A 19,956-nucleotide genomic window follows, 5' to 3' on the forward strand; every position below is an offset into this window, starting at 1 on the left:
TTTTGAAGGATTTCGCTATAATCTATAAGCACGTAAGCTTATATAGCACTGCTATCACCGAGGTATCTTGGTGCTATGCTGTAACATATTAAAGCGCATAGAGAACACTGAGACTTGGAAACGCTTCCAACTGCTTTTTAAATTTGTTAGGGTCGGATTGCTTGCGAAGGTGCAGGGGGAGAGTTTTGCTTAATTTGGCCTGTCACCCATCACAGCAGTTTTGGTTTTAGGAATATGTGCCAATTATTATTGGCTAAATCTTAAATTGCAGGTTGGAGAATACCATTGGAATTTAGCAGCCAAAAAAGTGATTTGCCCATAATAGGCAAACATTATTGCATCCAATAAACATCGAACAGGGGGGCATATTAGCAAGGGCGTGCTAAAAATATCGCAATTGGCGATTAGCGCTTTTTTTTTATCGCCGTCTATTGCTGTATCCTATCGCGGAGATAGCGCGTTATTACCAACGTTTATCTCCCATGCGATAAAAGATCCAGCGATTCGGCAAAATCCACCAAAAACACAATTAAAACAGCGATAAAACTTTTATCGCAAACGTAAAGCCTGCTCATAGACAGGGGAGGATTCAGCCTTAGAATCCACCTCCTATTGAGGATAAAGGCTAAGTCAGGATTTTGGCAGGTGTAAAAATTCCTGCTATAACCCCGGTTAGCGCGACTTTTCTCATCGCTAACTGGGGCCGGGGGCTCATTGCTAATAGGCATTATGTCTGTTAGCAGCTGTTTCGGCGGTCTTTTGGTCGGGAACGCCTACTTTGCTTGTCAATAGCGATGTATATCGCTGACATGCAAAGGGGCCCACAAAACGGTCGCTTTCACCAGAAAGCTGTCGCTAACAGCAGTTAGCGACAGCTTGCTGATAGGGCGATTAAAATATCGCCGCTTTAGCGCCAAAAAGTGCCGCTAAAGTGGCGAAGATGCCCTTGCTAATATGCCCCATGGTGTCAGATTTTATGGATGCAATAACTATCTCCAACCCATATTGGCTATTCCCATACAAGGCCTCAGAATGCACTTCCAGAAAACTAACCGTGTCTAAAGCCGTGTAAACATGCCAAAGCCAACAACACTGGGTTCATACTGTTTCTAACAGCCACACAGTGGGCAGATAACCAACTGAAGATAGCTCGAAAAAACTAGGCCTGGGCAGAATTTAAATTACACCAGAGTAACCGAAGTAATTTCTGTAATTCCGCGTTACTCTTTGAATTACCGAAAATAACACAATTACGTCCACTTATATAACTAAATAATTTGCTGGAAACAAATCCTACCTACCACAAGAGCACATTTAGTGCGCTTGAGTGACTTCTTACGCTTCTGTATATGTTTTGTTGCATTTAGCACAATGTTTTTAGAGCAAGATGCATTCTCATGTCTGCATTTTGCACTTAGAAGCTATTCCCAAATACTGGGTGTAACCTGGGGAAAAATCCTACCCCAAGTGCACATTTAGAGGGGGCGATCAGCTGCTGGCACTCGCTATTCATATTCTTTTGCATTTAGCGCTATTTCTTAGCACAAAATACATCCTAGCATCCATTTTGGACGCGAGTTAGAATTTTTCAACTAGCGAAATTGTGCTAAATGCACAGTGACACTTCCTGTGTAATTCTCCATAATCTCACTGAATTACTGGTAATTCAACATGATTACGCTATACTGAATTATGCAAGTTACGTCCACCACTAAAAATTCGATATTATCATCTAGAGGTGACCTAAAACACAAGGCCCAACTACATCATCAGAGAACAGCTTCGGCTCCAGTCTGTGGTGGGGCTTCAGAAACACACAGAGGCAAGCTAGACGATCAACAGCACCCCGAGGCCATACTAATGGCACACTGTGCATAATGGGAATGCTACTTACATAGCATAAACGTACACAGTGCCGGCTTTGGCGCTACTAGCGCCGGGTAAGGCAATCCTTTTTTAGCACCTGCCATGGTTCCCTTCTCTACTGGTTTCCTCACTACCTCCATCCAACATTGCCGCTCATCTCCCTATAACCCCTCTCTTACATGTATTTAATTTGTTTTATAGTACTAGCCTAACCAGTGCAGGGTGTCAGAGCACTTAACATCACACATACATTATACAGAAACAATGAATCACTTGTGTGTAAATCAGCCTATAGGAAGTATTACCTAAAACAATGAAGATTGCAAGGTGTAAGAATCACGTCTTCCATACTAGCAGGCAGTATATTTTAAGGAGTTTTTAGCCTGGGAAACACAAACTCATGATTTAAAATGTACCCTAGTGGGTGGCTTTATTATTAACCCCTTCGATGGTTGTGACGGAACCATTCCGTCATCAGTCACGGTTGAGCTGTGCTGATGACGGAATGGTTCCGTCATGACCACACCCTGTTCTGCATTGTCCAGCACAGGGGGGGGAATTCCTATAGCAGCGATGAGGCTAAGAATGTATTTCTAGGAAAACTAACAATTTTTTTTAGCAGCATTAGGATAAAGACAGAAAAAACATAACAAACAAAGTGCTAATCTATACCATGCAGTTTCCATGCAGCTCTTTGATGAAAGTTCATAGATCACTTTGCTATATAAAGATTATAACTTATGACCTGCAAGTAACAAAATCATTTCTGTGACAAAAGCAGTAATTAATTGAGCTAGCCACATAAAATACAGTCCTGTGATCTGAATGGTACAAGTTCTTTGCACCAGGCATAGTAACCCTCTGCGCTACTTTATAATGAGTCAAAACCGCCATTAGGCAAAACTCTGATCCCTCTCCAGCAAGAACAATATTCATAAGAGTTATCTTGACATTTTTATTGTTGCCTGAAAACTGCTGGACACACAAGGAACTCTGTTGTAGGTGTTTTTAAACCCATAAGTAATTTTTAAATGCAGCACCCCCAAGCTCTGCACCAAGTGCAGTTGCATGAGATGCACCACCCTAAAGCTGGCCCTTACCTTACAGGTGCAGTTTACAGTGCTTTAACATTTATCCTGAACATTCCCAAAATATTCCTGATTCATTAACATAATGTAAATTAACTTAATACACTATGGCGAAAAAATATCTTCAGTTCCACGTTTTAAAACAAGAATGGATTTTTTTCCTTTTACCAACCTGCACTTTCCCAGCAGCCATCTTTTTTGAAGCAATCCTGAAGACTGCTATTCTACGCCTTACTTGACTATAATCTTTGGAAGAGGGAACTTTTGCTTTGAGGCCGCCTCTCAATTTGCACAGATGCTTATAAAAGGAGAGTTTTGGCAGGTAATGAAAGAGTGTTTTTACTAATGCTGATTACTAATGTTTTCAAGTACAATGATCAATCTTTTAACCAAATCCCTAATGAAAGGTTGGGAAGCAATGTTGGAGGGTTTCTTAAAACAGCAAGCTCTATGCTGTATGGTTATTGAAGTCTCTTAGAGTCGATGATAAAGAATTCCAAATAGCCTGTCATTGTATGGTCCTAATTTCACTTACCTTTGAATACTCTGACGGCCCAACGAGCCTGGAGCTCAGAAATGGGCATGATGGCACCAAGAGGTTGGATCAGCCCTATAAGGGCCACCGTAGGCTTCTTCAAGTGTGGTGGAAAGACTTTTTTGTATAAAGAGATCTTGTTGTTGTGGACTTTCAGAACAGAGTCCTCAAAGAAGGGGAAGGAGAAGCTGTATCCTGTCGCGAAGATGACCACATCAATATCCTCTTCCACTGTTCCATCCTCAAAGATAGCAGAGGTTTCGGTAAATCTCTTCACATTGCCTTTCACGAGAACCTTGCCTGAGATGATGCGATTGGGTAAATCGTCATTGACCATAGGATGCTGGCTAAAATACCTAAAAGGTTTGAAACAAGAAGTTTAGGAAAGACAGAAAAACAATTACAGATGGGAAAATTTGAAAAGAAAAAATCTTATAATGTGTTGCACCCATTAATGGTGGAAATGTCACCCCCCTACAAACAACGTTGCATACTTTCCTAGAGAAGGCTTTGAGAAAAAGGTGGGTGATTAAAAACCAGGGTAGCATAGAATTAAATTGCTAAGAAAGGTAAATATGTACCCTAGACAGCATCTCAGAGATAGATAATGGAGGAACCTTTATTTCTAACCTAATGACCCTTGAGTGTCATGTTTGCTTCTGGGAAACCTCTCTGGGGTTAAGTTACATATAGAGCCTAGAAACGATCTGGAGAGCAGGTAGGGAGAACCCACAGGTTTCTTGGTGTCTCAATTATTATGTCCTTTAGACAGAGTCTAGTTCTAACATGGAAAACCCTACGGTGGGCACTTTTGACATAAGTGGCAAGCATGCTTCTTCCTGATTTATAGAGATTCTATCTCCTGGTTTTTCATTGACTTGTGAAGTTATGTCTGCCAAATTAGTCAAAGGCAGGCAAGTGCAAATCTCTTGTTTTTTTCCTCAGACCTAATTGTGCTTGCGTATCTCTAGTAAGCCAGGTTTGTGTGTGAGGTCATTTAAGAATTGAATTCCCCCCTACCTGAGTTCAAAGGGATAGGGTTTAAGTTTGGAAACAGTGGTCTGTTCTGGTACCACAAGACACAACGTCTCTCTCCCAATCTCTCTACACTGCAAAAAGCACCTGCAGGAAGGGCAATAAAGAAGCCCTTTTCCAAAGAGGTGCAGTGAACCCCCCCTTCGCCCACAAGCCAATGATTGGACAGAGCCGGAATGCAGAAATTCCAGAATGCTGAGACAAGACATGGACACTTTGATTCCACTCCTAATCTGAAAAGAATATTGGTTTCATCTCAGGCTCTGTCAATAAAACAATTCCAGAGAACAAACTCCTAGAGCGAAGATTCTAGATTCAGTAGGCTTCAGGTACAATGATTATTCGCCTGAGGTAGCCATTTGTAATCTACAAACATGTTCCCTGTGAGTCTGCACTTGATGCCCTGAAATGCTCCAGCAATGGGCATTTTTAATCTCCATTTTGAGTATTAGCTTACTATGTGTTTATCATTTGAATATTCTAGTACTTACTTTGTGTTGGCTACAATATTATTGTCCATATCACCTTCTCTATGTGATGTTATCACTTTATAAATTGGAAAGACGCTGTCCTTATTTTATCTGCTTTGTGTATTCAGCTGTGTAATAGGCGCAGTAGTATACCACCTCCCAGACACTTGACTGTGCTAGTATTGGACAAGCTGCATTCATGTAGAGCTCTGTTCTATATTGGTAAATCCCTGCATTCCCCAAAACTGAGATTACATGCAGAGTTATCATGGGACATATGGGTGGGTCCCGGAAGATACTACAGAGGAAAACACTTAGGGCCTGATTATGAGTTTGGCGGTTTGAGAGCAAAGAGGCGCACCCCTGTCCTGCTCCCGCACAAACTTGACCACCCGCCAGATTACAAGTTCTCTCAGAGTCTGAAGGGTGGTCCTTTGATGTTCCCACAGTGGTGCCTTTGAAAGAGGCACTGCAATAGGAATGCCAATGCCCTTTCCTGTACCTCATGGACTGTAAACACCATACCATGCAGAAAAGGGTGTGCATGAACACAGGGGAGCACACCATGTGCCCCCTGCATGTTCACAAGGGCCTAGAGGCAATAGGGGGCCCTGTAGGGTCGCATTTCTTTCGTCTCTGCCAGAATTTCATGGTGTGAACACCTCCAGGAAATACTGGTGGGGAGGAAAACTCGAAACATGCTTGGCGGTGCTGTAGGGGCAACACCAGCATTTTGAATGCCTCTGACCACCGCACCGCTGCCTGGGAACGCAGTTCCCTGGTGGTTGCAACGGTCCCATGGAGGTCCAACTGCTGTAGTTGTATTGCGGTGGTGGGACTACTGTTGCGGCAGTCCTCGACCACCACCGCACCTCCACCATGGGTTCAGCGGTCTGAAGGACCACCAAACTCATAATAAGGCCCTTAGTTGGTAGAACAACTATTTGTTCTGACTAGTGAGAATTTGAATTAAGCAAGAGACCACTTATTTAGTTTTAAAGGTGATTTCACCAGTGGTTGGTGGCTCCAGGATGGAGGGTGGAGATTGGAGTACTCAGTGTTTTGGTGGACAGCCCTCTAGACAAGAAATTTAACATACCTTAACCAAGACTTCGGTGTGTGGGTTTTGTAGTGAGGACTGCAGCACTTCATAAGAGTCCACTCCAGCTGGCACCAACAACAGTCCTGCCACTGCTGCTGAGTGCCAGTAGCAGAATTACCTATATGCTAGATTTATCAGTTTAAAATAAAGACTGCACTGACAAATTCAGCTGAAGAATAGATACACACCGCCACCAAGTGGTTTAATCCAATGATAGGTGCCAGTGTTTTGAAGGAAGTGACGGTGCTGAGCACCGCAAAAAAACAACACAAATTAAGCACTGCTGAGCTCATAATCCAATAGTAAATGTGCCCTGTTGTCTGCAATGGGTATTTATGTTGTGGATATATTGACATGCAAGGTGCCTAGAACATGTCCTGCTCTTCATATAAATAACTACACTGTCTACACGAAAGTCTCTGATCCAAACACAAAGATGAACTTGGGGGTCAAATACCTGTGTCGTGGTAGCAGGCCATAGTTGGAGTGGTTGAATCTTTTATTGAGATCTGCCTCTGTCAGGTAGTTGATTATCGATCGAGGAAGTAGACCAAATAACGTATTTTGGAAGCGTCTTGACAATACAATATCCACTGGATAACCATTCTTTGAAATGCGGTTGAGAACCCAGGATCCTCGCCGCGTGCTTAGAAAAACCTGACAGGTACAAATGATGCAGTCACTTTTCTCAATAAACTTTCTCATCCTTTATGCAACTTTGGATTAATGTGCTCTACAACAACTCTTCAATCCCTGCTGGTATCTCATGGGCTTCTTCTTTTTGGCAGAACAGGCAGCTTACAAAACCTTATCTATGTTCTCTAATGTTCTCATTCTAAATTAAGTGGCAACACTGCATTTGAAATTCTGCACCCAGAATTAGCAAACCACAAGGATTGAGATTTCTGTGACACTGAACTACTGCAGTATTATGAATATTCCCCTATTGAATGAGCGCCATTGTCTAAACTTATTTCTGTAGGTTGTTACTCAACTCAACAAGTTTTCCCCAAATATAGGTTATTCAGTTTTTACCTGAAGAATATATTCTTCAAAAACCCCTATGATGGTGATAAGGCATGCAGAATTACAGAATTTTTTAACATCACATTTTGCCCCATAAATCATGTTCCCTTGACAAATCGAAAGTGCCAAGAAGCTTTAAACTATGGCAGGCGGAGTAAATACATGGACACTGAATCCCCGGAGTTTGACTTTATCTACCATAAAGTTTGGACATTTCACATTTTCTGGAGTTACAAATGTCCAAAAAAGACTTATCTCAAACTATCCTTCATCTGTGCATCTTCAAAAACACCCTGTGGTTGCTTCCAAAGTGAATAACCTTTATTAGCCTTCAGATTCAAGACTCCACACTAAAAGGTTGCTTTGAAATACAGATTCTCGACATTGACATAGGTGGAAGAACAAATATTGTCTGGATCAACTAAAGATATTTGGACTGATGAAGACCCCACTTTTTAAAGTTATTTCTTGCTCTCGAAACATGTCAGCTCATAGTTTGGCACACTTCTGGATTTGTCAAATCCTATCAGTACAAATGTATTAAATGAATCATTGATTATCATTCAGTTACTTAGCTGGCCATTCAAAGACTAAGACTTGACAACAGTATTATATTTGCGCCATATCCATTAACGATTTGATGAAAATTACGATCTCAAATCTTGTTTCATGAATACATCACAAATAATTTAGGAGAAATAGTGTTACTAAATTATTGCAATTTAATATCTACATGTGTTTAAATATTTTAAGAAGTAGGCGTGGCTTCACAGGTCATCATGGGGAAAACACTGTAATACGATTTCAGCCCAAAAGAGGAAGAAAAAATATAATAGTTAAAAAATACAACAGTTCTTACCCATCAGCTCTTAGGTTTTTCGGTTTTATGCCAGTAAGTATGGCATCATATATTATTTTCTTTTGCATTCTGGCACTTGTAGTTGTAGTCCTGAATTTACACTGGAATAAACGAACCTACAAGTACCTGAATGCAAAGAAAAACGTGGGTTGGATGTAGTCAAATAGTGACGCTTGAGAGCATCTGCTGGTTGTAAGACAAGAATCAGCACAAAAATCTCTTCACAAGTCAAAAGAGTTGTGAAAAGTGCCAATTAAGTACCAATACATTACAGAAGAACTTGAAATAAAGTAGCTGGTTGGCACACATGCTAGTGGGAATATTACTGTGAGCCAAAAAATACATCAGGAAATTAAGTGCCTTTTACAGCCAGCTAAGAAAGCACAATTTGAAATAAACCTACGTGAAATTCAAAAGTCTGTGTTGTTTCTGCAGGCTGACTTGTGGCCAGGATGTTTTAGGGGTAATTAAAGCTCTGAAGCCAAGCACCAGCTGACATCCTAAGCAATCTTCTGTTGAGCCCATCTAAAAAGCGCTGCCGACACCCCCCCCCCTTCCTGGATGTGCCGCCATCCACCTGGGGTCAAAAGGGGGTGGGTGATAAGTCTTCGACTAGCCTTGGCTACCTTTCTAAGCCTGGTGGCAGCTCACAAAATACTAACCCCGGGCAGTGAGGAAACACTAAGGGGCTGTCCCCTTTTGTGTCCCTATGCGGGCGACGTGGCCATCCACCGCCACTGCTTTGGCTGCTGCTCTCTCCACAGCTCAGATCAACTCTCACGCTGAGTATTCCTAGGTATTTCCAGTCGGGTCCCAATACTATAAATATGCACCACTACGAAATGACAGAGATGGTATCTGTCCCACAGATGGGATGGGTGGCCACCATCCCAAGGATCCGCAAGACCACAGATGGAGGAAGTTCATTCTCCTACCTCTCTGCGAAGACCTGGAACTCCCTGCCTCTACATCTCAGGCCATCACCATCACTGCGTCAATTAAGAAAGGACCTCAAGACCTGGCTCTTTGGCTGAACCGCGGATCCCCCACCCCCCTTCCACCCTGCGCCTTGAGACTCTAACGAGTGAGGAGTCACGCTTTTCAAGAACCCCGATTGATTGATTGATTATCTGTCATGCACTTAAATAACTGTTCAGTTACAAACTGAGCCTCTCTCGTCTCCCTTACAGCTTGAGATTGTGAATATAAATGGGTAAAGATGTTTTTTCTCTTTACAGCGCCCCTAGGGATTCCTATAGGAGTGATTGTCTTATCCAATTAGTTGGACTTACTTAGCGGACCCTTGAGGTCTGTGCTTGTTTAATACTTATGTATATGATAAACCCTGATTTCATTCTGTTTTAGTTTTATTTCATAATGGGCTTTGTTCACATCATCCTGAGATCGACATGTTTGTTGCACTCAGTGTGTCACAAATACTAATCATCCTTGTTCCTTCCAGTTGTTATTTGGTGTATTTATTGTGTACTGGTGATTTTCTGTAAATATGTATATGTATACTGTTAGGGTTATGTACTGTAAACAAATATTATGGAATGAACAAAATGATGGCTAAACACTGAAAGAACATGCTCTCAGCCGACCTGCTCAGCTGATTTTAGTGATAAATTGCAGTCCCTGCAGGAACACGGATATTGACAGGAAAAACATTTGTGTGATCGGAGATGCGTCATACTTGGCAGGGCTGCTCCAGAGCAAACCCAAGAATCATACACAGGCCAGAGGGCCCGGGGGCGGGCTGAGGAACCACACTGGGACGTATCCATGCTACGTAATAGACCGAGAAGAGCCGCCACCTTGAATCTAAGTGAAGGATAGCTTCCCGCAACATTTGAAGTAACTGGGTTTGTCTGAACCCTGCAGGTGAGAAAATGTGGTCTAGGCGTATGCTCTGGTCCCACATAAAGGAGCAATGCACAGCAAGAGATGATAGGTGCAACACACACACCCTGCAAGGAGTTGGCAACTAAGTTCAAGGAGCACCGCCATGGAATCCTGAAAATTGAATCAAGCAGCCAACGCCTGACCCCGTGTGAGCTGCAGAAGAACTGCTTGTGACAAGGATCTCGCAACTGAGGACTAGGATTGAGATGGGAGTGGAGATGAGGGAGGCATACAACCACACAATTGCTTGCACATTCGAGTGGTCTGCTCGCACTCAGGGCTTTCATGCACTATCCTGAATTTTGCCAATTAATATTCTAGAAAATGCTCAAAGACAGAGGCCCCCTCAACACAACAAACAGGAATGGAAAAATAGTCCAAAACCTCCCAGGATACAAAGAAACAGAAGGGCTACTCGTAAAGGAAATAAAAGGTGAAGCAGCTCATAAAACAGCACAATTCTGTAAGCCATTTAGGAGGCAAGGGGAAAAATGAAAAAGTATATTTTTCCATGTACCTCCTCTGCCAATACCTTCGCAACAATGTAGTAGATCTAGTTACCAATGTTGAGGGCTGCCTCTCAGCGACAGAAAACATGCTTTAAGTTTTCCAGGTACAGTTTCTCAGCCAACTCAGACAGAAAACCAGTTGGAAGACATGGTTGAGGAGGCAGAATGACATTTCCATGAAAACAATTTCAAGATTTTTGGGACACCTGAAGGAGAAGACGGAATGAGTCTGAAACAATCAGAACCAAGGTGCTGTCTGAAGACTTTTCAACCTGCTTTGTGATTGCGAGGGCCCACCCGTTGCTCTCGTCAAGGACCCTCTGGGTGCACTAGCCTGTCCTATCATTGCATGACTCAAGTATACCGATTGCAATGCAATACTCTGTATAGTTTTTGGAGCAGGAGAGGGGCAATTTAACTCTGCCACAGTGATGCTTTTCCTCAATTATACACATTTGATTCAACATCAAACAGTCAAGCAGAATCGGTGTGCTGTATAGTTGTAATACATACCAAGTCACACTGCGAAGCTCAAGTTAACTTTGGAGGGAGGTCATACTCCTCTGAAACCCCAGAGACTGCCTAGAACTGGGTTGAGGAGAGGAAGGTCCCCCTGGTTTAGCAAAGACCACTCCCTCTTGAGGGACACATGCCCCAACAGCAGCCTACCCCGTATGGAGAGAACACAAATCAAAGACGTCATGCCACAAAGGTTTTGCAAACCAGTACTGACGTTGAGCAGAGTGGTCTCAGAGAGCCTAACGAGGAGCAGACGCTGTCAGATCATTAGCATACTACCAATACTGGGACGACCACAGAGAATGTGACTTGTCTCTGTTACCCTAGTCATTTTGCCTCTGCCAGTGAACCTATATATGCTCGGCCCATATCCATGCAACTTAACCTAATTGCTGATCTGGACTTTGTTGGTGAGAGGGGCAGGACCCAAGGGGAAAACACCATGCCACCAGATGGATACGATGTAGTGCTCTTTTTCCCTTCCTTTCATAATATGAGGCATTTGGGTCTAGGATGTGGATCAAATTCATACATCTCCAGGGTATCCAGTTTTTAATTAAGCTAATGTTTTGAGGGTGCTAGATACCTCAGCGTAGTTATTATACAGTGGTGAGAAATGTAGGGAAGGGTTCTGTTTGGAATTGGAAATTCATGTTGCTGTCTGGCAGTGTAGTCATATTGCTAGCGATGATGTACATGGGGCTCCAAATAAAGTAAGCTGGCTTAGCAAAGAGATGCTTCCCCAGGTATAGAATACTGCAATAAAGTGCACATGACCTGATGCCTCCTATCACTAAAGTCGTCCAACGTCTCCGGTGCATCACACCATTTAAAACCCCATCGTACTTTATTCTATTCTGCAATCTTAATGGCCTTAAGAGAAGGATCAAGCATAGGGCAGTCCAGCAGTTTTGCCAGGAGACACTCACCCAATGTTCTCTTGCTGCAAGAAACACACTGAATGGGCATCAATTGTATCTTCCCTGAGAGATATATATGCAAGAGGGTGTACCACTTTAGGTTCACTAAAATGTTCAGAAGAGTGACAATCGTACTGCACAAATGCTTGCATCTGTTGGTGTCCCAGGTGCATACTGTTCATCTAGAATGTTATGTCTTGGCGAGGGACACCTAGAGGGTCACCCCTGTTTCACACTGAGTCCTTCAGCCCTCTTCCTCTTACGTAACCCAACAGGTTTTATGTGACCCAATGACAAGCACATCCCAGGAGTTCTCAGTTATAGAAGGTGACTTTAATACAGTTATGGAGTTAAATATAGATTGTTGCCACTCGCATCACACCGCAACACTCTAGAACACCACACTATATGTTGGACTGAATGATGCATGGTGCATCTGACATCCAAACAAGAGCTCCTTTACTTTTAACTCGGCTGCCAACTAGTTGTTCTCCTGAATGTGCTACCTCTTTGTCCTGGCCACCAACCTGTTAAGACCACAGACAACATAGATAAATCTTACGCATCTTTCCAGGATTGGATCACCAAAGGGCTGGATACTATCATACCAGCCAAGTGGACTAAAGGACGTAGTACTCCTCCCAACCCTTGGTTTGACGATAGCCTGAAAAAAATGAGGAAAGCCTGTAAGAAAATAGAACGGCAATGGAGGAAGGAATATAAGCAGGATGATAAAATCTTATACCTGACTTCGCTGAAATCATACCACAAGGCAATTCGGACAGCCCGTGCTGCCTTTTACGCTTCTGAAATAGAATCCAGCGCAAACCCCACAAAAACTATCTTTCAAATAGTGCAAAAAATACAGAACGGAGCCAAACCGGCCACTCATATCACCTCCACGCAACAATGTGAAGATCTAGCTACCTTCTTCACAGACAAGGTGAAGAAAATCTACAACACCTTCACCCAGGACATCCCAGGAGACGTCGACTCTCCTAACGCCACCTTTGGAGAAGCAAAGCTCACCTGCTTACCCGCCATCTCCAGCGATGAACTTGCCAAACTCTGTAGGAAGGTGAAGTCGGGTGCACCCACAGACCCAATGAGACCTAGTCACTTTCTAGGAGCCTTGGAATTCTTCCTCCCACCCCTTACCGCGATTCTGAATCTATCATTTGCTACGGCCACGGTACCCATCTGCTGGAAACAGGCCTGGGTAACCCCGATTATAAAAAAACCCTCCCTAGACCCCGCCAAACCAGAGAATTACCGGCCTGTCTCACTGCTACCTTGGGTTGCTAAATTAGCAGAAGCCCACGCGAATAAAATACTCAGTGAGTATATGGCGGAAAATAACATCCTGGACCCCTCCCAACATGGCTTCAGGCCGGGCCATAGTACGGAATCCGCGCTCCTCACCTCCACTGAGAGTCTGCGGGAAATCATGGACACCGGTAAAAGTGCCGCGCTGATACTGCTTGACCTTAGCGCGGCCTTTGACACGGTGTCCCATGCCATCCTACTAAAACGCCTGGAAGATATAGGAATCGTGGACTCAGCACTCCAATGGTTTCGGTCTTTCCTAACCAGCAGATCATTCAGGGTATCTGCCCCCCCGTTTATTTCCAAACCCCAAGACATAGGACAAGGGGTCCCACAGGGCTCAGCTCTCAGTCCCTCCCTGTTTAATCTATATATGCAACCTTTGGCGGAGGTCGCTAAGAGATGGGGCCTCACAATGGTGTCGTATGCTGACGACACTCAGCTAGTCATCAGCCTTAGTGAGGCCCCCTCCCCGGAGGCCACCAACTTCAGGGATGGACTGTCTGCCGTCGCCAAATGGATGACAGCAAATTGCCTCCAACTGAACGGTGGCAAAACCGAGGTTTTAATAATGGGGAAAAACAGCAACTACTGGAACGATTCATGGTGGCCTCAGTCCCTGGGCCCAGCACCCCCTCCAAAAAACCTAGTTAAAAATCTAGGGGTGTGGCTGGACTCGACCCTGAGCTTCCAATCACACACTAAAAAAGTCGCCGCAACCTGCATTGGACTACTGAGAAGCCTATACCCCATCCTAGGCTATTTCGACTCCAAGACACGACAACTCATAGTACAGTCTACTATCCTGTCAAGACTGGACTATGCGAGCGTCCTGTTGCTTGGAGCCAATAAAGCTGAGATAAAAAGATTCCAACGAATCCAGAACTCGGCAGCTAGAGCAATAGTAGGCCTTCCAAGAAGATGCTCAGTAAGAGCGACTATGTACAGACTTCACTGGCTGCCCATAGAAGCCCGTATACAGTTCAAGGCCCTCTTATTCGCCTTTAAGATCCTGAAGAATGAAGGCCCAGAGCTGCTCCGTCCTCTGATGACCCCCTATAAACCCAAACGGAACCTCCGGTCTTTGGGGCAACATCTAGCTCTGATACCCCAGACAAAATTTTGTCGCATCGGAGGTCGCTCCTTCAAGCTCCTGGGGGCCAAGCTGTGGAACTCCCTCCCTCTCCACATCCGCTGCATGGATGATTTGCTTACCTTCCGAAGAGCGATCAAAACCCATCTATTTCCCGCCCCGTAGATCCCTCCTTTCGTATCCAGTAGATTGTGTTACGGTTCTAGCGCCGGGACGCCCCGTTGCTGGGGCAGCTGTTGCGCTCTACAAAACGAGTAACATAACATAACATAACATTAAGGGTCACAAGCTTGTGTATCCTACCTCAGGACATCTCCATCCACTGCCCAGTAGTAATATCCATCAGTCGCACATGTTCAGGTTTGCATGGGATCTGGTGCTTGAATGCATAGTAGTTGATGGATGAGGAACTTTCCAATTTCCTACTGGAAGAGAAAGACTCATTTTTCAAGCTAAACATGGGACCAGTCTCTTACCCTAGTATACTAGGAGAAGCCTTAAAACCAGTGCCAAGAGGTTGTTGGCAACCCTTAAGTGTAGGTGACGGGATAAGGAGCTTGCTGGGGTTGCACTGCAGACACAAGTCATTGTTTTAGATCGGTAGTTTGCCAACTCCAGGAGTCATAGCTGTGCCTCTCAATTCAATCAACAGGACTAGAATTAAACTACTTGGCTCTCGATACGCCTGGATGATCTGGATGACAAAAAGCAGGGGATAGTTTGGGCAAGCTTATTTACCATCTGGAAGGTAGCTCTCAGGACTGTTGTGATGATCAGAGATCCATCCAGGGCCCTGGTTTTTGGTGCCTGTGAAATAGCTTCGCCTTTGCAGAATCTTATAAAAACTGTTTTGTGGCAAAATCCATATCTATTCACAAAGCTGCTAAAGCCTTGAAAAAGTTACCGCTGATACAAAATCTACTGATCTCAGACCTAGAGGCTCTAGACCTTCCACTGACTGGAGACTTATTAGTGGAAGCACTGAGGGGCATATTTACAAGGGAATGGCAGAGCGTGGCATTAAGCACAAAATGCTAATGCCATGCTCCACCGTTCCGAAAATGCAGAGATATACCGTATTTAAAAAGATACAGCGCACCCCAGCATTTACCAGAGCACTGGCGCCAAACTAGGCTGCCAACACAAGCACCCTTGCACCATAGAGCAAGGGTGCCTAGGTAGAGGGAATGATTGTTTATGCACAGGAATGTGTCAATTCCTGCACATAAACAATCACAAATGGCGATTTGTAACTTCTATGTGTGCTGCAGAATGCAGCACACAAATAAGTTGCAAATTGTCATTTTTTTAATGATTGTTTATGTGCAGGAAGGCACACATTCCTGCACATAAACAATCATGCTTGTCATTTTGCTGTTTCTATGTGTGCTGCAGAATGCAGCACACATGTTAAGTCTTCTCAGTCTTAACATCTTGTGTGTCTCCCTTCGCGTTAATCAGACAGACTGAGCCCATCTTAATTCACTCTATATATTCTCCTTATGACAGAGCATAGATAATTTTGAGTGAGGGTTTGCTCCAAGTGATTTCAAAATCTAATCACCTCTGCACAGGTTAGGTAACTCCAGGCAGTTAACTCGGTTTCCTTCCTTACTTCTTTAAGCACAGTGGAAGGCAGCAATTACAAACATTTTTTAAACATCTGCCTTCTTCAAGTTCCTACTCAACTTACAGCTTATAGACAGTAGTATTACCCAATACTGAAAATGAGGACGGATTAGTGCCAAGTAGGCCACTAGGACTGGTCTTAAGGTGATCCCTCCATAGCCTAGAGGTGAACATAGCGCCTGGTATTGTTTTTTATGTGAATCATTTCTTTGTATATTGCGCAGCATTGATTGTTTATTTATTTACTTTACTGACGCTTTGACTGTAGTAACAGTTTCGTTTTCGCCCGTCCATTTTGTGTTTGGTCACTCGTGGACCGTGTCTCCTCCCCGCCTCCCAGCAGCCCCTCCCACGCTCCGCCCCCCTCCACTATCTATATATGACAGTAGCTTTAACGCGCAGCGACCGCTCCCCATTCGCGCTGAAGGTGCTCCAAAGGTAAGCCCGTCTACGCCCGTCCGTGCCTGGACCGCGCCCAGCGCCAGACCCCCTGGTCCTCGTAATGCCCACCCCTCCCGCATTACTTACGATGCCACCACCCTCCTAGCCCTTAACCCCGGCCGTTCCCCCAACTGCATCCAAGCCGCTCCTGGACACACCCATGGACCCTTCTCCTGCAACTCCTGCAAGTTCGACGGCACCAAGAACAACTCCTCATCTACGAACACACAACAGATATCCGACCCCAACCACCTACAATGCATCCTGCTCAACACCCGCTCAGTCCACAGGCACGCCATCGACCTCTGGAATCTACTAGACACCACCTCTCCGGACGTCGCCTTCCTAACAGAAACATGGATGAACGCCTCCTCAGCCCCAGACATCACCATTGCCATCCCGGAAGGCTATAAGATCATTCGTAAGGACCGTACCGGCCACACAGGAGGAGGCATCGCTATCGTCCATAAGAAATCCATCCGCATCTCAACCAGCTCAGACGTCAATCTCGCCAACACTGAACACCTTCACTTCCAGATCCACATCGACCCCAAGACCACACTCAGAGGCACCCTCCTTTACAGGCCACCAGGACCCTGCGCACAATTTAGTGAAGACATCACGGACTTCATCACTCCACACGCGCTCCCCTCCGAGGATTACATCCTTTTGGGAGACCTCAACTTTCACCTTGAAAAGAACAACGACCGCAACACCACCACCCTTCTGGACAACCTCGCCAACCTCGGACTCAAACAACTTGTCACTACCCCCACCCACATCGCAGGTCACACACTCGACCCTATCTTCACCTCCAGCAAACATGTCTCCTTCAGCCACACCACAGCTCTCCTTTGGACTGACCACAGCTGCGTTCACTTTACCTACAACAAGCCCACATCCAACAACCACCCCCAACCCACTCTGCAAAGAAACTGGAACAAAATCACCATCGACCAGATCTCCTCATCGCTTCTTCTAAACCCCCCAGCCCACTCCTCAAACCCCGACCAAGCAGCCACCAACCTCACCCAATGGTTATCCAACAGCGCCGACATCCTAGCACCACTGAAAAAACGACAAATCAAACTAGGCAGCAAGAAGGCCTCCTGGTTCAACGATGATCTTAAGAAATCCAAGAAACTCTGTCGCTCCCTTGAGAAGGCCTGGAAAAAAGACCCAACCACCAGCACCAAGGACGCCTTCAAAAACGCCACCCGCATACACCACCAACTGATCCGGAATGCCAAGAAAGCCGCTTTCAAGGACCGACTAGATAACAACGCCCACAACAGCAAGGAATTATTCAACATAGTCAAGGAATTTACCAACCCCTCAGCCAACTCTAACGACATCACCCCCTCTCAAGCCCTCTGCGACTCCCTAGCCTCATTCTTCCACAACAAAATTGCAGACATCCACAACAGCTTCGACAACCGACCCGAAGACCAACCCATCCAACCCTCTGCAGGACCCCCACCCCCCTTGAACATCCTCAATGACTGGAAGCCAATCTCCACTGAGGACACCATCCGTCTGATGAACTCTATCCACTCAGGATCCCCCACATACCCATGCCCTCACCACATCTTTAACAAAGCAGACTCCATTATAGCACCGCACCTCCGAGACGTCATCAACTGCTCCCTCAACTCCGCAACCTTCCCGGAAAGCTGGAAACATGCCGAACTCAGCGCCCTCCTGAAGAAACCCACAGCTGACCCCACCGAACTCATAAACTACCGCCCTATCTCACTCCTTCCATTCCCGGCCAAAGTCATAGAGAAAGCGGTCAACAACCAGCTCGCCGCATTCCTCGAAACCAACAAATCCCTCGACTCCTCACAATCCGGCATCCGAGCCAAGCACAGCACTGAAACCGCCCTCATCGCAGCAACAGACGACATTCGAACTCTACTGGACAATGGAGACACAGTCGCCCTCATCCTCCTCGACCTCTCCGCAGCCTTCGACACGGTCTGTCATAGCACCCTTTTACAACGCCTCAGAAACGTCGGAATCCAAGGAAAAGCACTGGAATGGATCACCTCGTTCCTCACCGGAAGAACCCAGAGAGTCTGCCTTCCACCATTCAAGTCAGAGGCCACTGAAGTCATCTGCGGCGTACCACAAGGATCTTCACTCAGCCCCACCCTCTTCAACGTATACATGAGCCCCCTCGCGGTCATCGCACGCCAACACAACCTCAACATCATCTCCTACGCCGATGACACTCAACTGATCCTATCTCTCACCAGAGACCCTAACACTGCCAAAACCAACCTGCATGAAGGAATGAAAGAAGTAGCCGACTGGATGAAGCACAGCCGTCTGAAACTGAACTCAGACAAAACAGAAGTCCTCATCCTAGGCACCTCCCCCTCCGCCTGGGATGACTCTTGGTGGCCAGAGGCCCTTGGAAAAGCACCCATCCCGACGGACCACGCACGGAACCTGGGCGTCATCCTGGATTCCTCACTCTCGATGAACAGACAAGTCAACGCCGTTTCTTCATCTTGCTTCAACATTCTTCGCATGCTCAAAAAAACATTTCGTTGGATCCCCACCGAAACTAGAAAAACGGTCACCCACGCTCTGGTCACGAGCCGACTGGACTACGGAAACACCCTCTACGCCGGTACCACCGCAAAACTCCAGAAAAAACTCCAACGCATCCAGAACGCCTCAGCCAGGCTCGTATTAGACATCCCGCGTAAAGAACACATCTCTGGTCACCTGAAAAATCTCCACTGGCTCCCTGTCAATAAGAGGATTACTTTCCGGCTCCTGACCCACGCACACAAAGCACTCTACGAAATCGGACCCGAATGCCTCAACACACGACTGTCCTTCTACACCCCCTCCCGCCAGCTACGATCCTCCAACCAAGCCCTTGCCACTGTACCTCGCATCAACAAAACCACCATAGGAGGTAGATCCTTCTCCTACCTGGCAGCTAAAACCTGGAACTCACTTCCCACTCACCTTCGCCTTACTCAGAACCACCTAGCATTCAGAAAGCAACTTAAAACGTGGATATTTGACAAGTAATTCCCCACCCTTCTTCAAGCGCCTTGAGACCCTCTGGGTATGTAGCACGCTATATAAATTTATTGACTTGACTTGACTTGACCTATGCATGTAGGTAGTCAATGTGGTCTTTCCATTGTAGCTTCTTTCCAAACCACATCCCTAGGTATTTATACCTCAACTTTGGTTTTATCTAAGTACCATTTAAATTTAGAATTTCCTTTTCTTAAAAGAAGCACTTTGGTTTTATCCATATTTATAGTATGGTATTAGGTCGAGCATCAGCATGCATGCGCTGTCTGCAAGACCTGCAGTAATCACTCCTCGGAGTGTATTTGCAGCTGCTGCTTGCCATTGGCTCAAAACTCCACTGCTCTTGTTTCATAGCTCCTTATTAGCCGGTGCTCCCGCTACATCACTTCCGTTTGCAAGCCAGGAGCACCGGACAACCAAAGTTTCCTTACACTGTAGATTTTCATTCATGTGTTTAAGGACTACTTTGTTTTTCTAGATGCACCCCATTATGCCTTTTACTTATAATGGGGGCCGTACCACTTTCTTGTCTAAAGAAAGGTGCACAGCCTCAGCTGGTTTCATTTTTTT

At 45.3% G+C, this 19,956-nt stretch overlaps 1 protein-coding gene across 4 annotated transcripts in view; it reads right to left on the reverse strand.

The window, feature by feature from the left end:
- LOC147747929 (flavin-containing monooxygenase 5-like) overlaps window positions 1–19,956 on the reverse strand; it is a 289,847-nt gene that overhangs the window by 49,978 nt on the left and 219,913 nt on the right. For all 4 annotated transcript variants that reach the window (XR_015308464.1, XM_086956927.1, XM_086956922.1 and 1 more), the window contains 2 exons: window positions 6,554–6,753; window positions 3,490–3,845 (listed from right to left, as the gene is read on the reverse strand). Coding sequence is in view for 3 of the 4 variants with exons in the window: in XM_086956927.1 (XP_086813053.1) it covers window positions 3,490–3,845; window positions 6,554–6,753 (556 nt within the window). In the remaining variant the exon portion in view is untranslated. The remainder of the gene's footprint in view (window positions 1–3,489; window positions 3,846–6,553; window positions 6,754–19,956) is intronic.

This window comes from Lissotriton vulgaris, chromosome 1_1 (genome assembly GCF_964263255.1).
Source record: "Lissotriton vulgaris chromosome 1_1, aLisVul1.2, whole genome shotgun sequence".
In the NCBI taxonomy this organism is placed as follows: Eukaryota; Metazoa; Chordata; class Amphibia; order Caudata; family Salamandridae; genus Lissotriton; species Lissotriton vulgaris.